Source organism: Musa acuminata, chromosome BXJ1-6 (assembly GCF_036884655.1).
Source record: "Musa acuminata AAA Group cultivar baxijiao chromosome BXJ1-6, Cavendish_Baxijiao_AAA, whole genome shotgun sequence".
In the NCBI taxonomy this organism is placed as follows: Eukaryota; Viridiplantae; Streptophyta; class Magnoliopsida; order Zingiberales; family Musaceae; genus Musa; species Musa acuminata.
The window spans coordinates 8,148,433-8,166,356 of NC_088332.1; the positions used below are offsets into that span (position 1 = coordinate 8,148,433).

A 17,924-nucleotide genomic window follows, 5' to 3' on the forward strand; every position below is an offset into this window, starting at 1 on the left:
GGTATGGTCCAATATGTGGACCACCCCTTTTCAGGTGGTCCAGTTAAAATAAAATAAAAATAATAATAATAATGGGGCCTTGTCCAAATCAGCATTAAAAAGTAGAAAAAAAAACAGTGCTCACGAACGCAAGCCCTCTTCTCGTGTAAGATGCCGCCGCCTCACCGTTGCCGCTTCGCCATTGCTGCTTAGGTTCTTCCTCTTCTTTTTCTTCCTTCACTTCCTCTTCTTCCTTCTTCCTCCTTCCTCCTTCCTCCTCTGTTCCTCGACTGCCCCTTCCTCTTCTCCCACTTTTGCTTCCTTGCCGAACCACTAGTACGCACCGGTGCACCGTGTATCGATACACTGGTGCAGATCGGTACGTATCAGTCTGACAAAGTGCCAAAACGGGTCTGGTACCCGAAAAGGCAATCATCGATCGTTAGATTATATAACCTTCATCAAACATACTGTCATTGATCTGTATACTGTTTTACATATATGATGTCCGTTTACTTGCTTACCTACAAAATTACAAGATTGACATTACTCTCTTGGTTTAATTGTATTCTATTATTGACATCTTAGGGAATTTGACATCATAACTTGCTAGATAGTATGTATAATATTTTACATATTTCAATGCAGAAACAAAATTCTATCTGTCAGAGGCATATTTGGCTTATTGATCTTTTAGCCTGTTTGAAAAAAATCAGAGTTCTTTGTTCCAATGGTAGACATCCTGTTCATTGATTGAGTCTCAAAACTTGGCGGAAATAGAGTTGAGCAAAAAGAACCAATACTTCGAGCTCTTGTAATTAATAGTTCCTTTTGGCAAAATATTTTATTCCAAGTATGTCTTAATTGCTTCTAGAAGCCACCATATCAATTTGGCATTATGAACTTTTGGCTCTCAAAATTTTCTATTGCAAAGGCTTTTGGCACTTAATTATTGGTTTGGCTTATTGCTGATATCCTTCAAAGTTATTGATGGATTGATGCCTGTCTTTTCTCTTTTTTAATTTTATACCAGTTTTCTGAACTTGGCTTTGGTGCATGTCAATTCATATGTTTATATGTCAGTTTTCTGTGCATATAAACAAACTTGTTGCTTTTCAGCAATCTCATCAATTAAATGCATGACATGCTATGTTTGTTAAAGATAGTGCTGCTAAATTTTTTTGTTATTCCTCCTATGAGCTTGACTGAATCAAGATGTCTTTTATTTTAAAGGTTTTGTTAGTTAAAAATGGTTGGCAAGATATATGGAGCTGTTTGATGCGTGGAATACCTTCTTTTAGTAGTTTCTCCTCAATTGTGAGTTATACTTCCATTATTGGTTTTATCTTTCTAATATTGCTAATTGCATTTCTGGCCGGTCTATTTTGTTTTTTCTGTCGCATCACTTAATTTATAGTGTCATCTTTTAATAATACTTCTGTCTATAATTAACTAAGCTGGTTCTTTGGCACTTAGATATTTTTCTCTTGGTAGCTTTGCACTTAGTGCTGCTTTTATCTCTAAACTAAGTTGTTTGCTTGCAGATTGACGCTGCTTTGACACTACTTGGCAATATGATTAAGAGAGTAAGCTGTTGTGCAATTATGGATAAGTTTGAGATCACATGCTTTGATACAGTCACTTCTCTCGTTCAATTTACATTTAGGATTAATGTTTTATACAGTCACTTTTTTCGTCCAATCTACATTTTGTATTCATGTTTCAGGACCAAGCTAGTGTAGCTGTCATGCCTCTAGATGTATGGAACCTTAGGATATTTAAGCGCATGCCTTCAGAGTATGTGTTCTCTTCTTTTTCAAATGTACTAGTCATTCTGTTGAATGTCGAGGTTACCTTAAAGGATACTGTTTCAATCTATTAGGTTGACCCATTTGCACTCGTGCTAAATGCACAGCTTTTTATGTTTTGCTGACTTCAACATGTGTCAATTTCTGAAAGCTTGGTTTTCTAAATATAAAAAAATTTGGAATTATAATTTTTTGCATTTATCTTTTTATATGGGTCTCATAGTGTATTTCCCATAAAGACTAGAAGGTTTTGCTCCAAGATATTCTCCCATTTTGTTTTAATTGTAATGGGTTACGTTTCTTATTGTCTCCTATTTTATTGTCTGATTCAATGCTTTTGTCTTAGTGGAAGCAATTGTGATAAAGGTATGGTGTCACAATGGGCAAATTTTGTACAGTAACATTTGACTACTACACATAATATTCTTCTGCAAATAGTGAAATTTCATTCCCAGTGAGAGGAAAGAAAGCCATAGGACATGTTTTCATATTAATATAATTTGATTTGTCAAGTTTTTATTACTGCTCAAGTCATCTTCAACATTTCAGTGTCCTCAAGTCGAAGATATGGTTAATCGCTTCTCTTCATTAATGGGACAGTTTTCTTTTGATGATATGCTTTCTAAAATCATGTTATAAATGCATGTTCAGAATTTTGATTTTTATAATTAAGCACACAATAGCAGACAATAGGTACTCTCAGTTTGAAATTTGAACTTGACTTCTACTCTTCCTTGACCAAACAATTACTATGATGGAACAAGCAAGGTTGAGTAGAAACACAATACTATGATTTTGATGTGGCATTTTTTTAAATTTATAGTATGATATTATTAGCACTTCAATTAGATTTATAAGCTAATGGAATGTTACCACTACTACTATTGGTGCTAGCAGCATTGGATTTCTTGATGTAAAAAAGAAACTCAAATGGAATAATCTGGAATGACACATTGGGTCGAATTGGTAGACTGTACCAATGCTGATATGATATTTAACATCGATGATTAAGGGCCTAGAAGAACTACCATATTTGAACTCTTCCCCGGATTAATTGTATATGCAGACTGCACTTTGCTTGCTATTATGGGTTTAACAAAAATTTACAAAGATGAAAATCAACTGGATTATATACTGGTTCATTCATGATGCTGTCTTGTTGGCATATAACAAATTAGTATACTTTTAGTTTGTAATATTTTAACCATCCTTCCAACTAGCTGTTTTATCATAATTGCCATCAGCCAAAGAAATAAAAAATGATGATTGTGTAATGGAGGGATTTTGATGCTGTTAAATTGTTCATTTTCTAATTTTAATTTTTTTTTCTCAAAAGATCAGTTACATCAATATTGAGAGACTTGAGTGTTGCACTTGGTAAGCTTAACTTTTATTTATTTAATTATGTGATACAAGGATGATGTAATGTATAAGTTAATTTTTTTATCAAATGTAATTGTGCAAATTTTTAGAAATTTACATTATATGATAATTACTTGCTTACCATATTCAACTTGTTGAAAACCATTGTAGGTCTACTTTGTACTTCATCGCTTGCTATTTCTCTCGAGCAGGTGCTAATGTATGTACTTCATCATTTGCTATTTTTGCAGTGTTACTATTTATCATGGACCGTTGTTTTGCCCCAATCGGTACGAAACATGCATTACATACTCGTTCGAGTGTGAACCGGTATTGCCCTCGTTTTGAGTGGTTCAGTCCGATCTATTAAGAAGATATTTGATTAATACTCTTTAGGGCTCATATTCACGAGCCCTCTTAATGTGAATGCAAGCCTTATTCTCCCATTTCGCCTCCTACTACTATTGCATTTTGCCCTTTGCTTATTATGCACCTTCGACGGGTACGCTTCCTCCTCGTCTTCTCCTCGTTCTCCTCTTCTTCTTCCTTATCCTCCTACCTCTTCGCTCTTCCTCCTTCCTCATTTTCCTTCCTCATCTTCCTCCGTTGCCCCATTTGCTTTCTCTTCTTCTTTGTTTCTCTTCCTCCTCGTCCTCTTCCTTAACCACCTCATCTTCTTCTTTCCCCTTTCTCCTCCTTCCTCCATCCTTTTCCTCCACTGCCCCTTCCTCTTTGAGTCATTGGTATTTGTCGATACATCAGTCCAACTAGGGATCGATACGGCTTGGTATGTGTTGATACACCACCTCTCAATGGCAAGGGATCAACAACAACATCACCATTAAACTTATAAGTCCTAATTATTTGGGGTTGGCTACATGGATCTTTTGTCGCCATTGAGATATTTAAAAAACCATATGCTTAGTTAAGTTTAGAGTACTTAAATATTTATTTATAGTTTCTATTAAAGTCTTTTTGGGTCTTTCTCTATCTCTTCTCGTGTTATTAATATTAATTATTTCACCTCTTATGACTCCTACATCCGGAGGTCTCATTTTATTTTCATAGTATATGCTCATACCATCTTAAATGATTTTTTCTCATTTTATTTTCTATCGAAATGATGTCTAGTTGTTCATGAATAAAAGAATTTTTTTTCCTACCTTTTCTATTAACTCCACGCATCCATATCAACATTTTCATATCAGCAACATAAATTTTCTGTATATATTGTTTCTTAACTATCTAACACCCAGATCCATAAAGCATTGTTGGTATTATAATTGTCGTATAAAATTTTTCTTTTAATCTTAAAGGTATCCGATGATCACACAAGACTCCTAATGCCTCTTGTCATTTTAACCATCCAGCTTTTACTCTATGAATAATATCTTCATTGATCTTTCCAAGGTTTTTAATCTCGTATAGTACCAGTGTATCGAGCGGTACACATCAAAAAGGCATAAAACCTTCTGAAAATATCTGAAAAATAAAAAAAAGTTAGGATAGTGTTTTTAAGTTAGAAATAAATATACATTTAGTATAGTTTTAACAAAACTAATGTAAATTAGGTAAGAATAGTGCCACATGCCTTTTTCGGACTTTGAGGAGTAGCCTTGTGCAAGGTTCGTAATTTCGGTTCGGTTCGGTTCGTCCTTTCGTTAGTATTAAATTGTCTACAGAAATTTTTTTTGAATTGTTAGATTATTTTGTATACAATTTAAACTTTAAGATTCAAATTAATTAAGTAATCATATGTGTAGATATACTTGATTCTACCACTAAAACGAATGACGATTCTCCATGGGCAGTGGATTGGGGTCCTTTAATCCTATGTATCTGTATATCAATATGATATGTTTGTCAAACTCAATCCTGAAATTGATCACACGACATAGTCTATTGATACGTCGTATCCCATTGGTGCATCAATGTGCTGATGGTCTGATCGTCATGAATCACATGTGTTCGAGGCGGCTCCTAAGGCATGTATTGGTGAATGTCAGAACTTCTACGTTCACTATTGATCTGTTGCTTCATATCGTACTGTTGCTCAGAGAAGTATGATCAACTTTCACCATACTACTGTTGGTCGTAAAATTCTCCATAATACGACGATTGTGAATTCGATGAGCCTCGTTTTGTGTTTACGTCATGTAGGCTCTGTCGCATCTTGTCAAAAATATCCACTGACTTCCCCTTCCCCTTCCCTTTTTGTGCCTAAACTTGACTAGTACCTTGTTGAGTTCCATGATCTGAATCTTGGGTGGCATGTGTAAAATAATACTTTAATCTCTGATGAATCTTTGACTAATAAAATATCACATGAAATTAGAGCTTTTGGTTCAAGATTGTAGCTCAGTTCACTTACAATTTGGTTCGACTCAAGCATGACATGGCCTAATCCAAATGCGATGTGAACCAAGATTTTCCTAATTCGATCCCCCTAATGCTTCTCTTACTTTACGGGGTTATATTCGTCGAGGACCGCGCGTTGGCCTCCACTAAATCCCATCGTGTGCCTTGCTTGGCAACCTCGAGCGGCCATGGCATCGCGCTTTGCTCCTAGGTTTCTTCTTCTCTAACGCTTATCGACGCTGAAAAGAGCTCGGCCGACCTCATCGATTCTAGTAGCCTCCGAAGCTCCCGTTGACATCGGTGGTGGCGGTCTCCTCTCTCCACCGGGCCGTGGTGGGCTCTCAATCCTCGATGCATTTCTAGGGTTTTCTTCTCTGCCTGGCCATTGGCTCTTGACAAAAGGTAGAACCCGACTGCCATAGACTATCAGTGTGTGGTTCCCTCAGACAATCCCTTCCTTTTTCTTTGGGGCGAGAGCTTGTTTGTGAAAGAGGCTTTGATTGTGATCTGACGATATAATGAGATAAAGCTTTACCCTCGAAATCGATTGGTATCAGCTGGTACAGGTCAGTAATGTTTGAAATTTCGATTGTTACTGCTCGATACGAGGCCAAAAGCTTGATATCTCTCGGTAGCGGGCGGTATGTGTGTCGGTCTACTGGCGGACCGGTACATACTGCTTGTACTGGACAACACGGTATGGTTTTGCAAACCTTGGATCTTTCTATCTTATTGAATAATAATACCTAAGACTTTTACTTAAAGAAACTTCTTGTCTAACCAACTTAACTATATTCTCCTATCTATCCTAGTATTATTAAAGTTGCACTCTTACTTAATTTAAAACCTTTAGTTTCTAGGGATTGCCTTAATTGCTTCAATATGTACTTGATATGGGTAGATATGAACTTATTAGCTAAATTTATCGGAAAATTTATATTTCAGTGTCTATTTTCTGGTTACCTTTGCATAAAATAGAACACCATGGCCTTTTTTTTTGTTAATTTATGGTTAAGATCCATTTTACGTTTGTTCTTATATTATTGTCAAACTTATTTTAAGCTTTATTGACAATGCAGGGTGATCTTAGAGACATTCTGTATCTTAGAAAAGATTTACTCAGAGCAACTATGGAATTATTTGACTTCAAGGTTGTGTTTCTTGAGATTATCTTGCAGGTTATTTTTTTGCAAGTTATAGCCACCTGTGCAAGCATATGCTGATATTTTACTGTTCTAATTGCTTTTAGGTATACCATCAAATGATCCTTTTCTTATTGAGTACCTACATCTGAATTCTTCAATGTCATGAACATAGAATAACTTGCTATGCTGTTTTGTATGCAGTCATTTCCACTCTTGATTATGAACAGTGAATAAATTATAATATTACAGTTATGTATTAAACAAGGATTTTAATTTCGAATGATACCATCCGTATCGGATGGTATGTACCGGTCTGCCAACAGATTGGTACGTGAGCTGCTCGGTACCGGGCAGTACCATTGATCTAACCTTGTAACGGATGATACATGGCTAAATCGGGTGGTAACGATCGACATTTCAATCGTTACCGCTCAAAACAAGTCGGTAACATACACGTTACTGGGTGGTAACGTGCGCGTCCTCATCTGACGCGACGAGGAGAAGAAAAGGAGGTGACGTCGTCTAGGCAGTGTACACCTCCTTTTTTATTTTTTATATTATTTTTTATATTTTTATATATTTATATTATATATATATCGAGTGGTATACCTTGATGTACCGCTTGGTATGCTCGTATCGTACCGTATTGAACAAAGCTCGAAACGGCAGTATAATACGAAATTAAACCTTGGTATTAAATAATGTTCTCTTTTAAATACTTGTAGGACTTACAGCTATTTTTAAATGGTGCTTGTGTTGCTGATTTAATGATTAAGCATTGATCTCCAAACTTTTCCATAATGATGTTTGTGTGTTTTTGTCTGAAGTCTGAACATAGCTTGTTTACTGTGTCCATATATTTTCATGTCATCACTGTGTCAGAAGAGTTCTTTTCTCTACAGTGCCCTCTAAGTTGGCTAATTATATTTTTCTTGCTAAATTGTCATTTTGTGTAATTATATTCATTCTTGTGTAAAATGAAATTGATATACCCATTTGTATTAATACATAGCAAGTGTCCCATTGATAGAGGGTAAGATTTATGATAATACCATATTAAGTGGCAATAATTTTCACAAAAGTTACCCCATTTTTAAGATAGGGCACAAGTTCCTTCTGGAAGCTTGGTTTGCGATTAATCTGTTGTTTGTAGATGAATGTCAGGGGAGTTTTTGTGCATTTCAAATCTATTCTTTAGGGTCAATTTTGGGGGGTAATTATATTTGTATATTATTAAATATATGTGAAAAGCCCCAGTCAAAAATGGCTTTGTAATATACTTGTTTACTAGTAGGATATGAAAACTGTATAGTGGGAGAAGCATCAAGAGATATTGAATGTACATGTAAATGAAATTTCTAGATCCTCAAGGATTTGATCTTTTAGAGGTGTCATTATGCAGTAGAGGAAGGGGCAGCAACGGGGTGACATAGACAAGTAGCAAAGGAAGAGGAATGGTGGCGGGAAGGAGACAACAATGTGGTGGGAAGGAGAATTAGAGTAGTGGAAGAAGATTTTTTATTGTCAGTCAGTTTACAAAATAGTTGGGGTCAAACGTTTGTGGTCTTTTGAACTTTGACTTGTATATGAGCTCTTTTTAAAACCTTGGTTTGTATAATGGGCTCTTCATTTAAATAGAAATATTGCATTTCACAGCACTCAATGGAGGTAAAATATCCATTTATAGTTGGGACATCACAACCAGTTGTTGTCAGCTGTTGGTTATTCTGTTACATTGTTGTTGTTTGGATTAGTGATGTAGTGTCTTTTTTTTTTATAAAATTTATTTAAACCCAATGGTCATTAGATGATTTGTGTAGATGCCTAGGTGGTGTCTTAAGTAAGGTATGCAATTTCGAATAATATCGTCCGGTATGGGCGGTATGTATCGGTCCGCCAGTTTATCGGTACACGGACCACCCGTTACTGGACGGAACAAAAAAAAAAAAAAAAAACAAATATATATATATATATATATATATATATATATATATATATATATATATATATATATATATATATATATATATATATAAACGAGGCGATATTGCCCTGCGTGGGAGAAGGAAAAGGCGACGTCGCCAAGGCGATGTGATGTCGCCTTATATATATATATATATATATATATATATATATATATATATATATATAAACGAGGCAACGTCGCCCCGCTTGGGAGAAGAGAGGCGATGTCACCGAATTATATATATATATATATATACAAGATTTGCAATACCGAATTTTATCGCCCGGTACGGGTGGATGGCTGACCAATCTTGTATCAAAGTAGAAAATTAGTTGATCTATGTTGATTTTCTTTAGTTATAACTTGCCCATCACCAAAGCAAAAAAAAGTATATTTTTTGTTTGTTCAAAATCCAAGTTTTGATGTTGATCTATAATAATCGAAGTGCATAGAACCAAGGTATGCAATACTGTATCGTACCGGTGTTTCGAGGTTGGCTCTGTATGATACGGTACCGGTGTACCGAGCGGTACACTAGGGCATACCCTGTAGCACCACTACAGTATAATACTGTAGCGGTGCCGAGCGGTCTATGTACCGGTATGCCGTCAGACCGATACGTACCGCCCATATCAGGCGGTACCATTCGGTACTGCATACCATGATTAGAACAGTTTCATAGTTTTGCTTTTGTTTGATGACATTATTTATGTGATGATTGATGAATAGAAATTTGTGAAGTAAAATATGAATAAAATAGGATCGGTGATGGAACTTCCTGGCATTAGATCCCTGCAAAAGGAGCCACCGTCAGTATAGATAATTTGTAGATACACCTAGCTAAAGTCTTTAATATTTAGAGATCAGGAATTTACTTAGGGATCCATGTAAGCAGTACTAGATATAATGTCACTTCTGTATGTGTTGTGGCATTGGATATGTCAATTGGTCAGCCTCCATTGCTTGGGCATGTCCTTGGTATAACATTATGGTATGTACCTTCATCCTACTTTATGTCGGTTGATAGACATCAACACTTTTATGACTAAAAATCTGTGTTAACATTTCTATCAGAAAAAAAATATTCCCTAGAATGAGATCATGATGGTTTGAGGTGAAATATGGGTTAGAAAAACTTAGCTTTGAGGTGAAATATGGGTTAGAAAAATATGGTGAAACTATGACGCCTTTGATGTTTTCCAGTGTGTGTTAAAAACCCTGTGAGAGACTTGACAAACAATCATGTGATTATGTGGCATGATGATTGAGGTGAAATAGGAGACTGAAGAAGTTGTATGATGATTTTGTGGTCACTTATGCATGCAACATTATTAAAAATGCATGGCTATTTTTTTTGTAACTTTGTTCTGCTATTTGATATGTTAAGATATAACTTCTATAGGTGTGAACCTTCTTATAGTAAATCTGATTTGTGTGCTATATATGTATATATATGTATATATATATATGCTTATACATTTATATGTACACACACATATATGTATGTATATATATGTATGTATATATATCATGGTTTGCAGTATCGGTCCGTACCGTCCGGTACGGGCAGTACGTATCGGTCCGACAGACTTTCGGTACACGGACCATAGGTTACTGTTCCGACGCTGTAGCAATACTGTAGCACTGTAGCGCTCGGCACGCCTGAATATACAGCGGTATACCGTACCATACCGGTACCGAGCCCAGGTCGAAACTCCGGTACGGTACGGTATTGCGAACCTTGATATATATTATGCTTGAATTCTGCTTCAAGTTCTTTGGCACTTGGTTTCCTATTTTGTTTCTCATTTCAAGGTCAAATATTTTCTGCAACTATAGTAACTTATCTTAAATTGCAGCAAGCTAGTTTTTGGAACGAGCAAATGGTTTCTCTTATTCCTGAAGCCATATTTGCTCTTTGTGCTGGTTGTGCAACTTTAGCACCTCTTTCTGGAGGCTTATCCATGTTTACAAGACCCAACAAAGATTGTAATAAGGTATTTTTTGCACTTGTCAATATATCGTATTGGGGCTGGTTTATGATTGATATTTTGTTTTTATTAATATAAATAATTTGGCATTAGCAGCTGTTTCTGGTGAAGGATGAGCTGGAACACCCAGAGGAAGTTTTAGAATGTTCTGTGGAATCTTTAGCAGAAATAGAATCAGAATCTTCTACTGAGGTGCACCATTGCTTTGTTCATTTATTTTCTCAACTCAGTCTTTTGAAAGTATTTTAAACCCTTGATAATCATTTTTTAGGAGAAAACCAATTGGTGTAGTTGTGTACGTCTTCCCAAGCAGATTAGACGGCCATTGATACATGAATTTGAGGAACATATATCTGATTTTCTGACTTCGAAGGGGGAGTTTGGGGAAACGGTTCTTTCATTTTTTTTCTCTCTGTGTTCCCTTTTGTGCAATAGCATCTACTGCTCATTACTAGCAAGGTCAGCTGTTCCCTCTGATGTATAGTCACGTAGCTGTCTTTTCTTTATATTTTATTATTTCTTTTGAGTCATTGCTATTTTTGTTGTGTATTTTGCTCTTTAATTCTTAATCTGCTACTCTTTCCGTTGCTTATTTTTCTCTGACTATTTGGTTTACAGTTTATTGTTACCAATTGGCACTAAAGAATCATATTGGTGTTAGTGACGTTCTCAATCGTCAAATTTGGTGGCTTTTGTGCTCTTCCATTTTTATTTTCAAATATGAGAATTATGTTTTAGCACTGTAGGAGTTTCTTATTGGTAAAGTCATCACAGTCTATTAGTTCTTACTGTTGTCTCTGATGTAGTCTGGCTGAGAAAAATATTGTGATCTAAGCATCATGTAGAGTTATAAGTTTAACCTAGGTTTTATGATAAATACTGTGGTTTGCCCTTGTGATGACTTCATCTGCTTCCTTAACTGTTTTAGTTGTTTTCTGGTAATTATCATAAGCATCTTATGCTTCCTTATGAAATCCTCGTTTAATGTGTCTCATTCTACAGGCTCAGCGAAGATAAGTTCTTAATCCTCCCTAAGGTGATTGATTTTCTGACAGAGATTTTGGACCATATTGTTTCAGTGATCGACGATAAGTGCAATGAAATGAGTTGTGATGGTTCTGTTAATTTAAGTTTCATTCTTGACTCTGCTGGCACCAATGCTTCCTCTCTTCGTAGCTTATTATCCTCACCACTGTTTAAGCTTAAGGATGGCGATGATTGCACTGATTGTGTCCCACTTGGTAGGATCACACAAGCTATTGAGAAACTATTGGTGGCTTTTGCTAAGCTATTTGATGTGTTGTCAAAGTTTCCAACTGATCCGGTTTCTGATGCTGAGATTCAACAGCTACCTATATCTTCTGTGGATTCTCTGCAGGATTCTATGGCTGAATTTAATGTCAGAATTGTTGACATGGAGCTTGATGCTGATGAAAGTTTCGAAGATATGGATTCTGTGGCCATGAGTGGGGGGAGAAAGTTGATCACTTCACCTTTGTTGTGGAAGCTACACTTGGTTTCTATGATTTCAAGTTTTTCTTCAGTATTACCGTTCCGTACATGGGAAGTCTTGTTTGATTTAATGGGGAGAGAAAATGATTCTAAGGTAGCATCTGTTTATCCTAAGATGTCTGTTTCTATTTGTTCAATTAATTACGATTTTGGGATGTTAACTGACCATGTCTTTCTTATGATAGGTTTGTGAAAGTATTCTGTTTAATCTTTGCAAGTATTTTCCTGGTCCTGCTGGAAGATCATCTGCCTTGGTATGATAAAGGTCCTTGTTATTTCATGATGACAATTGGTTTTTGTACTTTTGTATTATAATCTGATCAAGTAAAAAAAGTTGGTTTCTTATCTTAACTATCTTGCAGGTTAGTATGATTGGTAAATTGACAGAAAATGATGGAAATCTAAAGTTCTTTTATGTAAATATTTTGACTTGCATCCGTGTTCTGTTGGGTTCTTTAAAGTCAATCTCTTCAACTGGAAATAATACCAAAGCTATACAATGCATGGATGAAAGGATGACCGATGAGGTATGATTAGAAAAGTTAAAAACTGTGTGCTGTTACTTTGGCTGCATCCGTTTGAATAACGGTCAGACTGTAAAATCTTCAACTATGTTAATATGTTGTTTTGTGCTGTGTGGTCATCGATGTGTAGTTTGTGGTTTGACTTCATTTAGATTAATGATGCTAAATTTACTCAACTTACACTGGGTTGTTGAGGGTCGGATTGGGGCACCACCCGAAACGGTACAAAATGGGTGGCATGTACCCGTCCTCCTAATGGTTGGTATGCGGACCACTCTGTTTTGGGCAATTGCAAGATTATGCCTCTTGTATTGCCCGAGATGATCGGTTACCGATCGAACTCGTGTATCCCCCGTTTGCTTGACCTGATCGGTTGATTGTACTAGTCGTCTAGTCCAATCCATTCATACTTTAAAGCCCCTCCCTCCTCTTTCACTCCCCCTTACTCTTTCTCCCTCTCTTTCTCAGTCACTTTCTCAATCTTTCTCTACTCTAACTTGGTTAAACATCCTAATTGATGATTACTAAATCATGCTTTTCATTAGAGGGGTTCAAACTTGAGATTCAGTGAAAATTCTCTTTAATTAAAGTATTTATATTTTTTCTATGTTTTAGTGATCATTTGACATAATCAGATGCTTATTATTCTTATGTCGATAATAGTTAGTGGTGGTTAATGTATTTTTCTTAAGATTAGACTCAAATGGGACCATTATTTGGGCTGATTTGCCTAATCGCATGTTGTTAAGGTGAGTAGTGTCTTTCTCTTGAAGTTTTGGTACAACTAGGACCATTATCATACTCTTAGGCTAAAATTAAGTCAATTATGACTTACACTCTAGTACCAGCATAGCACGAGATGATGGTCCCTTAGTTGAGACTTGAGACATCTAACTTTGCTGCTGTTGTGACAATGGAAAGTGTCTAGACGGTTTTAGATCCTGAACCACATAATGGATGTGATTCCTGACGTGTATGATGGACATCCCTGCACTTGATCATACTGTGTAAACATTGCAGTATGTAGCATTGATTAATCAACCTTTTTGTTTCATGTTACACCATTGATACCAATCCCATAGGTTTTGAACATGTTGAGCCTTTTTTGGTTCTTGATTTTTCAAATTTGTTTTGCAATAATGGTCAAGATATACTTACCTAGTTAAATTATGTTAGTCTTGGAAAAATTTACAGAGCACAGAAACTTTAAACAATTTCCTGTACCCATGTATCTGTGCTGGAATCTGATGCTTTCAGATACTCCCCCTTATTTGTTTGATATTTGCTGTAATGAAAGTAAGGTGACTTCTGTCACTTGAAATACTTTGTTTTGACTTCATAAAAATATTTTTGTCTGCTGGCTGTTATGACTTCTGTTTTGTTCCATGTATAACTTACATTCTTGCATAATGGTTCTTGTTTTTGTTTATATGCTTGCAATGGTATTTGCAGAACTTAAGTACTCTCTGTAACACACTAAATAGAGTTGCTGAGTTTGGACTTCCTGATTGGTATGCTCGTATTGAGCTGATTAATTGCATTTGTTGTTCTGTTTTGCTGGAGCCTCAATCTGCCCAGGTGATTTCCTACATGTTTTATCATTTGTTGGTATTTAAAAATTCCTATATTTGTACTAGTGTCATGTTGCTGTTTTTGATGCATTGCTGTCAGGTTATGGTTGGACGACTTCTAGTGATGCTTCAAGATCCCGATTATCGGGTTAGACTCTTTTTAGCAAGAAAAATTGGTCTCCTTTTTCATACATGGGATGGTCATAACGAGTTGTTCCATGATATTTGGTATGATTTTTATTCTACCTACTAATTGGAATAATGTATTATTATTGAATTTAAAAGATAGATTACTCGATCAACTAGACCCTAAGATAGGCAATGAGAGGCACTTTGCTGCACCTTGCAAACAATACCAAATGGGGTGAAATTGCATTCCTTGGTTTTCCCCCTTTTTTTCTTTGACAATTTTAGTGTTATTTACTTTATTTTGATTTCTTATGTATCTGTCATCTAACTTTGGATGCTACACTGTATGTTAATTAAAATTTTATTTTTATTATATATTGTTATGAATTTTAATGTGTACAATTCAATTCATAAGTTTTTTTTTAAATTTGTGTCCCTTCCCTATATTTCGTAATTTTTATGATACTTGGATGCTGCATTTTGTCTTTATTAATGTTTTTAAACTTGAACAATTGCTGGATGCATGCAATGCTCTTTAAGTATTGTCTGTTTTGTTTTAGTTTATCAAGTTGATATATTTTTGATTGAGTTCATTCCTATATGTCACATCTTATATGGATCCTACTAATTCTTTTTGACTCTCCTCTGTTTCTTGCTTGCTCTCATGCTCCCACCTTTGAGAAGTATAGATCTTTCTTCTGCCCCTGTTTCCTTCTTGGGGATATCACCTTGGTACATAGTGTTTCCGTAGGAACTCTTGTCAAATTTATCTTCTATGGTTACTGCAATATATAACTTGGATACTGTGATTGTAATTATCAACATCTAAGGATAAACTAGGCATCAGTAATATTTTTTGATCATGACTTTCAGTTCAAATAGTAATCAAATTTGTTTATTTTGCTATTTTGTTTTTGTTTTTCTATTGTTTAAGAGTGAAAAATTGAGGAATTAGACACTAAAATTTTACTGCTGTAGGGTATATTTTTAGTTTTCAGGAGGAAATTAGCAGAAGAGAGACATTAAAAAGGAAAAGTGCCTACATCCAAAATATGAATACATCATTTACAGTTCTAGTCCAAATGATATTTTTTATATTTTAGCCAACTGTTGTTTCGGTTAGATGATAGGAGTTTTTCTGTACTGTTGTGTGCCTGGGATATGCCTAAGTGTCTTTTCTGTATGCTATTTCATGGGACATGCATATATGCAACCATTTTGCAGGTCTTTCCACTTGTTTGTGCAGCAATAATATGGTAGAACACCGTGCTTGCCTATGAAAGACATGAACTTGTCATGCTAAAAGAGAGCCAATCATATTAATTGCATTAGCTCAATGTGTTAAGTCTTAAGAAATATGACTCAACATAGTTGCATTTGTCTGAAAAATTACGGTTTCTAAACTGTGATTTATTGAATTATATTTGGAACTGCAAAATTAAAAGAATCTATGTTTTTTCAACTTGGAGTTTGTTGCACTGCATCTTGTCAGGAATTTAAGTTGTGTGCCTATTTTTTAATTTGCATCCACTGTTAATATGCCGTTACTCTAGGCTTTTATATATGCCTTGCAGTCTTCCTAGTGACAATCATTCTGTTTCTTAGTTCTTTTTCTTGTTTTTTCAGTTTGAATTTTGGTTTCAAGATGGTGAGGGGTTCAAAAGACTTGAGGATAAAAGCTGAAGATATCATTGCTGCTGGTCCTCAGCCTGCTCTTGCTGTAGAAACTGCTCTTATTACCTTAGCACATCTTGCCTTTGCTAGTGAGGAAATAGAAATCGAGGTACTTGATGATGGAATTTGAATAATTTGTTTTTCATCTATTTTTTTTATCTTTTGAATCTTTTCTTATTATTTTGTTTTTTTGGCATTTAGATATTCATAGATTTATATTATTGCGTCTGAGGCTCTTTTTCATGTGATGACTTTGTTGTTATTTTTTATTCTTGTTGCTAGTTCCCCCATATATTTCACCAAGTAATTCATTGCTTTTGCATTAGTACTTTGTTCAATATTGCTTTGTCAAATATGTAGTTGCTTATGTCTTCAATAGTAACAGATTCATGTGATTAAAAGATGAATGTGATGTTTGAGGATGAAATTTATATTTTTTTGAACCTGGGACATCTGTCTTGTTATCTTAGCTATATTAGCTCTCTGTCGATGTCCTTTAACTAAAATCGGCCAGCCCAATCCTTATTAACTGGTATATACTGGTCTGACCAGAAAAAAAGGATTCAGGTTGAGCGATTTTTGATCTGGTCCAAAATGGAGGTTACTTCATGGTAATGCTACCAAACCAGGCATATTGTCCTGTTTGTTAACATTGGGTGGTAGGTCTACCTCCTGGTATCCCTATATATTTATTTTTTTTAATTATTGATATCTTTCCCCTCCTCTGTCTCTTCTCCTTTTGTTCTCTTGTTGTCAATCCACCACCTTGCTGCCCCCTTCCTCCTGCTGGTTTGGTACATCTCCTCCTCTTCCTCCAGTCTCTTTTTCCTCCTTTTTGGTTTTCCAGTCTTCCTCTGCTTCCTTCACCTCCTCTTCCTCCCACTTTCTCTCTTTTCTCCTTCTTCCTCTTTGGTCCATGCAGGTCAGTACACTGGCATATTGTATGTTGGTATACTGGTATGTACTGGACCTTATACCAGTCGTTTACCTATATGCCATTTTAGGTAAAATAGTCCATCAACATAATCAGGTACTAATAGTAATGTGCTTGAATGTAATCATCATCAAACATGGTTGAAATGCCATAATCTTGAAGAACAATTAACAAAATAAGGAGAAATAATTGAATATGTTGCACACTGAGAATATTGATGGGTCTTGTGCTTTTTCCTATGGTGACATGCACATGTGTCCCTCATGTATGCATGTGTTTTCCAACAAGCATGTCATGGTCAGTTGAACCTGCTGACCATGATGTGATTAATTTGAAATTTTCAGCTGCCGACTTTTAAACTTTTTGGTTCTGTAGAACTTTTTTCCTGGCTTAGTATTCAAGGTGAATTTGCAGGCTGTCTTCATGATATGTGTGATAGCTGCTATGGATCCGTCTCATAGGTACATAGTTTTTATACATGGTTTTTTTGCATACTTCACTTACTCTCTTCATGTAAAACTCCTTTCATTTCTGTGATTTCTGCCAGGGAACTGGTATATGCTCTTTTTGATAATTTATCAAGACGACTCCAGTATGCTTCTAGATGTGAGGTACTTCCTTCGTTATTGATTTACTGCATTACTTAATCAATAGTTACACATTTCTAAACTATAATAAAATAATTTGAGCATGTGAATTCTAAAAGTTGAGAAAAATATGAAGATACTTAATTCTAATAATTATCCCTGGTAGCATCAATGAACTTAGAGCATGTGTTTTTCACTTATACAGCTTATATGATAATGCTAGCCAACACTTTATTGGTTTCTTTCCAGTACCTGGAGCAACTAATGGGATCAATTCTTGCTTCTTGGGTAGCTTGTGAAGTGAGCTTAGTGGCTCTAGTTGAGGTAAATTGTAAATCTCTTTGTACATTACTGCAACTTTGCCTGTACAATTGTTGTAGAAGT

At 35.5% G+C, this 17,924-nt stretch overlaps 1 protein-coding gene across 5 annotated transcripts in view; it reads left to right on the forward strand.

Moving 5' to 3' along the window:
- The window catches only part of LOC135676022 (serine/threonine-protein kinase ATM-like), a 63,494-nt gene that overhangs the window by 9,909 nt on the left and 35,661 nt on the right, over positions 1-17,924 (forward strand). For 2 of the 5 annotated variants that reach the window (XM_065186773.1, XM_065186772.1), the window contains exons 13-29: positions 1,213-1,296; positions 1,524-1,565; positions 1,706-1,776; positions 3,321-3,369; positions 6,587-6,658; positions 10,478-10,615; positions 10,706-10,801; positions 10,881-11,068; positions 11,612-12,215; positions 12,307-12,375; positions 12,484-12,648; positions 14,098-14,223; positions 14,317-14,444; positions 15,972-16,128; positions 17,368-17,414; positions 17,501-17,564; positions 17,790-17,864. In XM_065186773.1, coding sequence (XP_065042845.1) covers positions 1,213-1,296; positions 1,524-1,565; positions 1,706-1,776; positions 3,321-3,369; positions 6,587-6,658; positions 10,478-10,615; positions 10,706-10,801; positions 10,881-11,068; positions 11,612-12,215; positions 12,307-12,375; positions 12,484-12,648; positions 14,098-14,223; positions 14,317-14,444; positions 15,972-16,128; positions 17,368-17,414; positions 17,501-17,564; positions 17,790-17,864 — 2,175 coding nt within the window. Of the gene's footprint in view, positions 1-1,212; positions 1,297-1,523; positions 1,566-1,705; positions 1,777-3,320; positions 3,370-6,586; positions 6,659-6,685; positions 6,757-10,477; positions 10,616-10,702; positions 10,802-10,880; positions 11,069-11,611; positions 12,216-12,306; positions 12,376-12,483; positions 12,649-14,097; positions 14,224-14,316; positions 14,445-15,971; positions 16,129-17,367; positions 17,415-17,500; positions 17,565-17,789; positions 17,865-17,924 lie in introns of those variants that run through there. The other 3 variants (XM_065186774.1, XM_065186775.1, XM_065186776.1) reach the window with 3 other exon arrangements.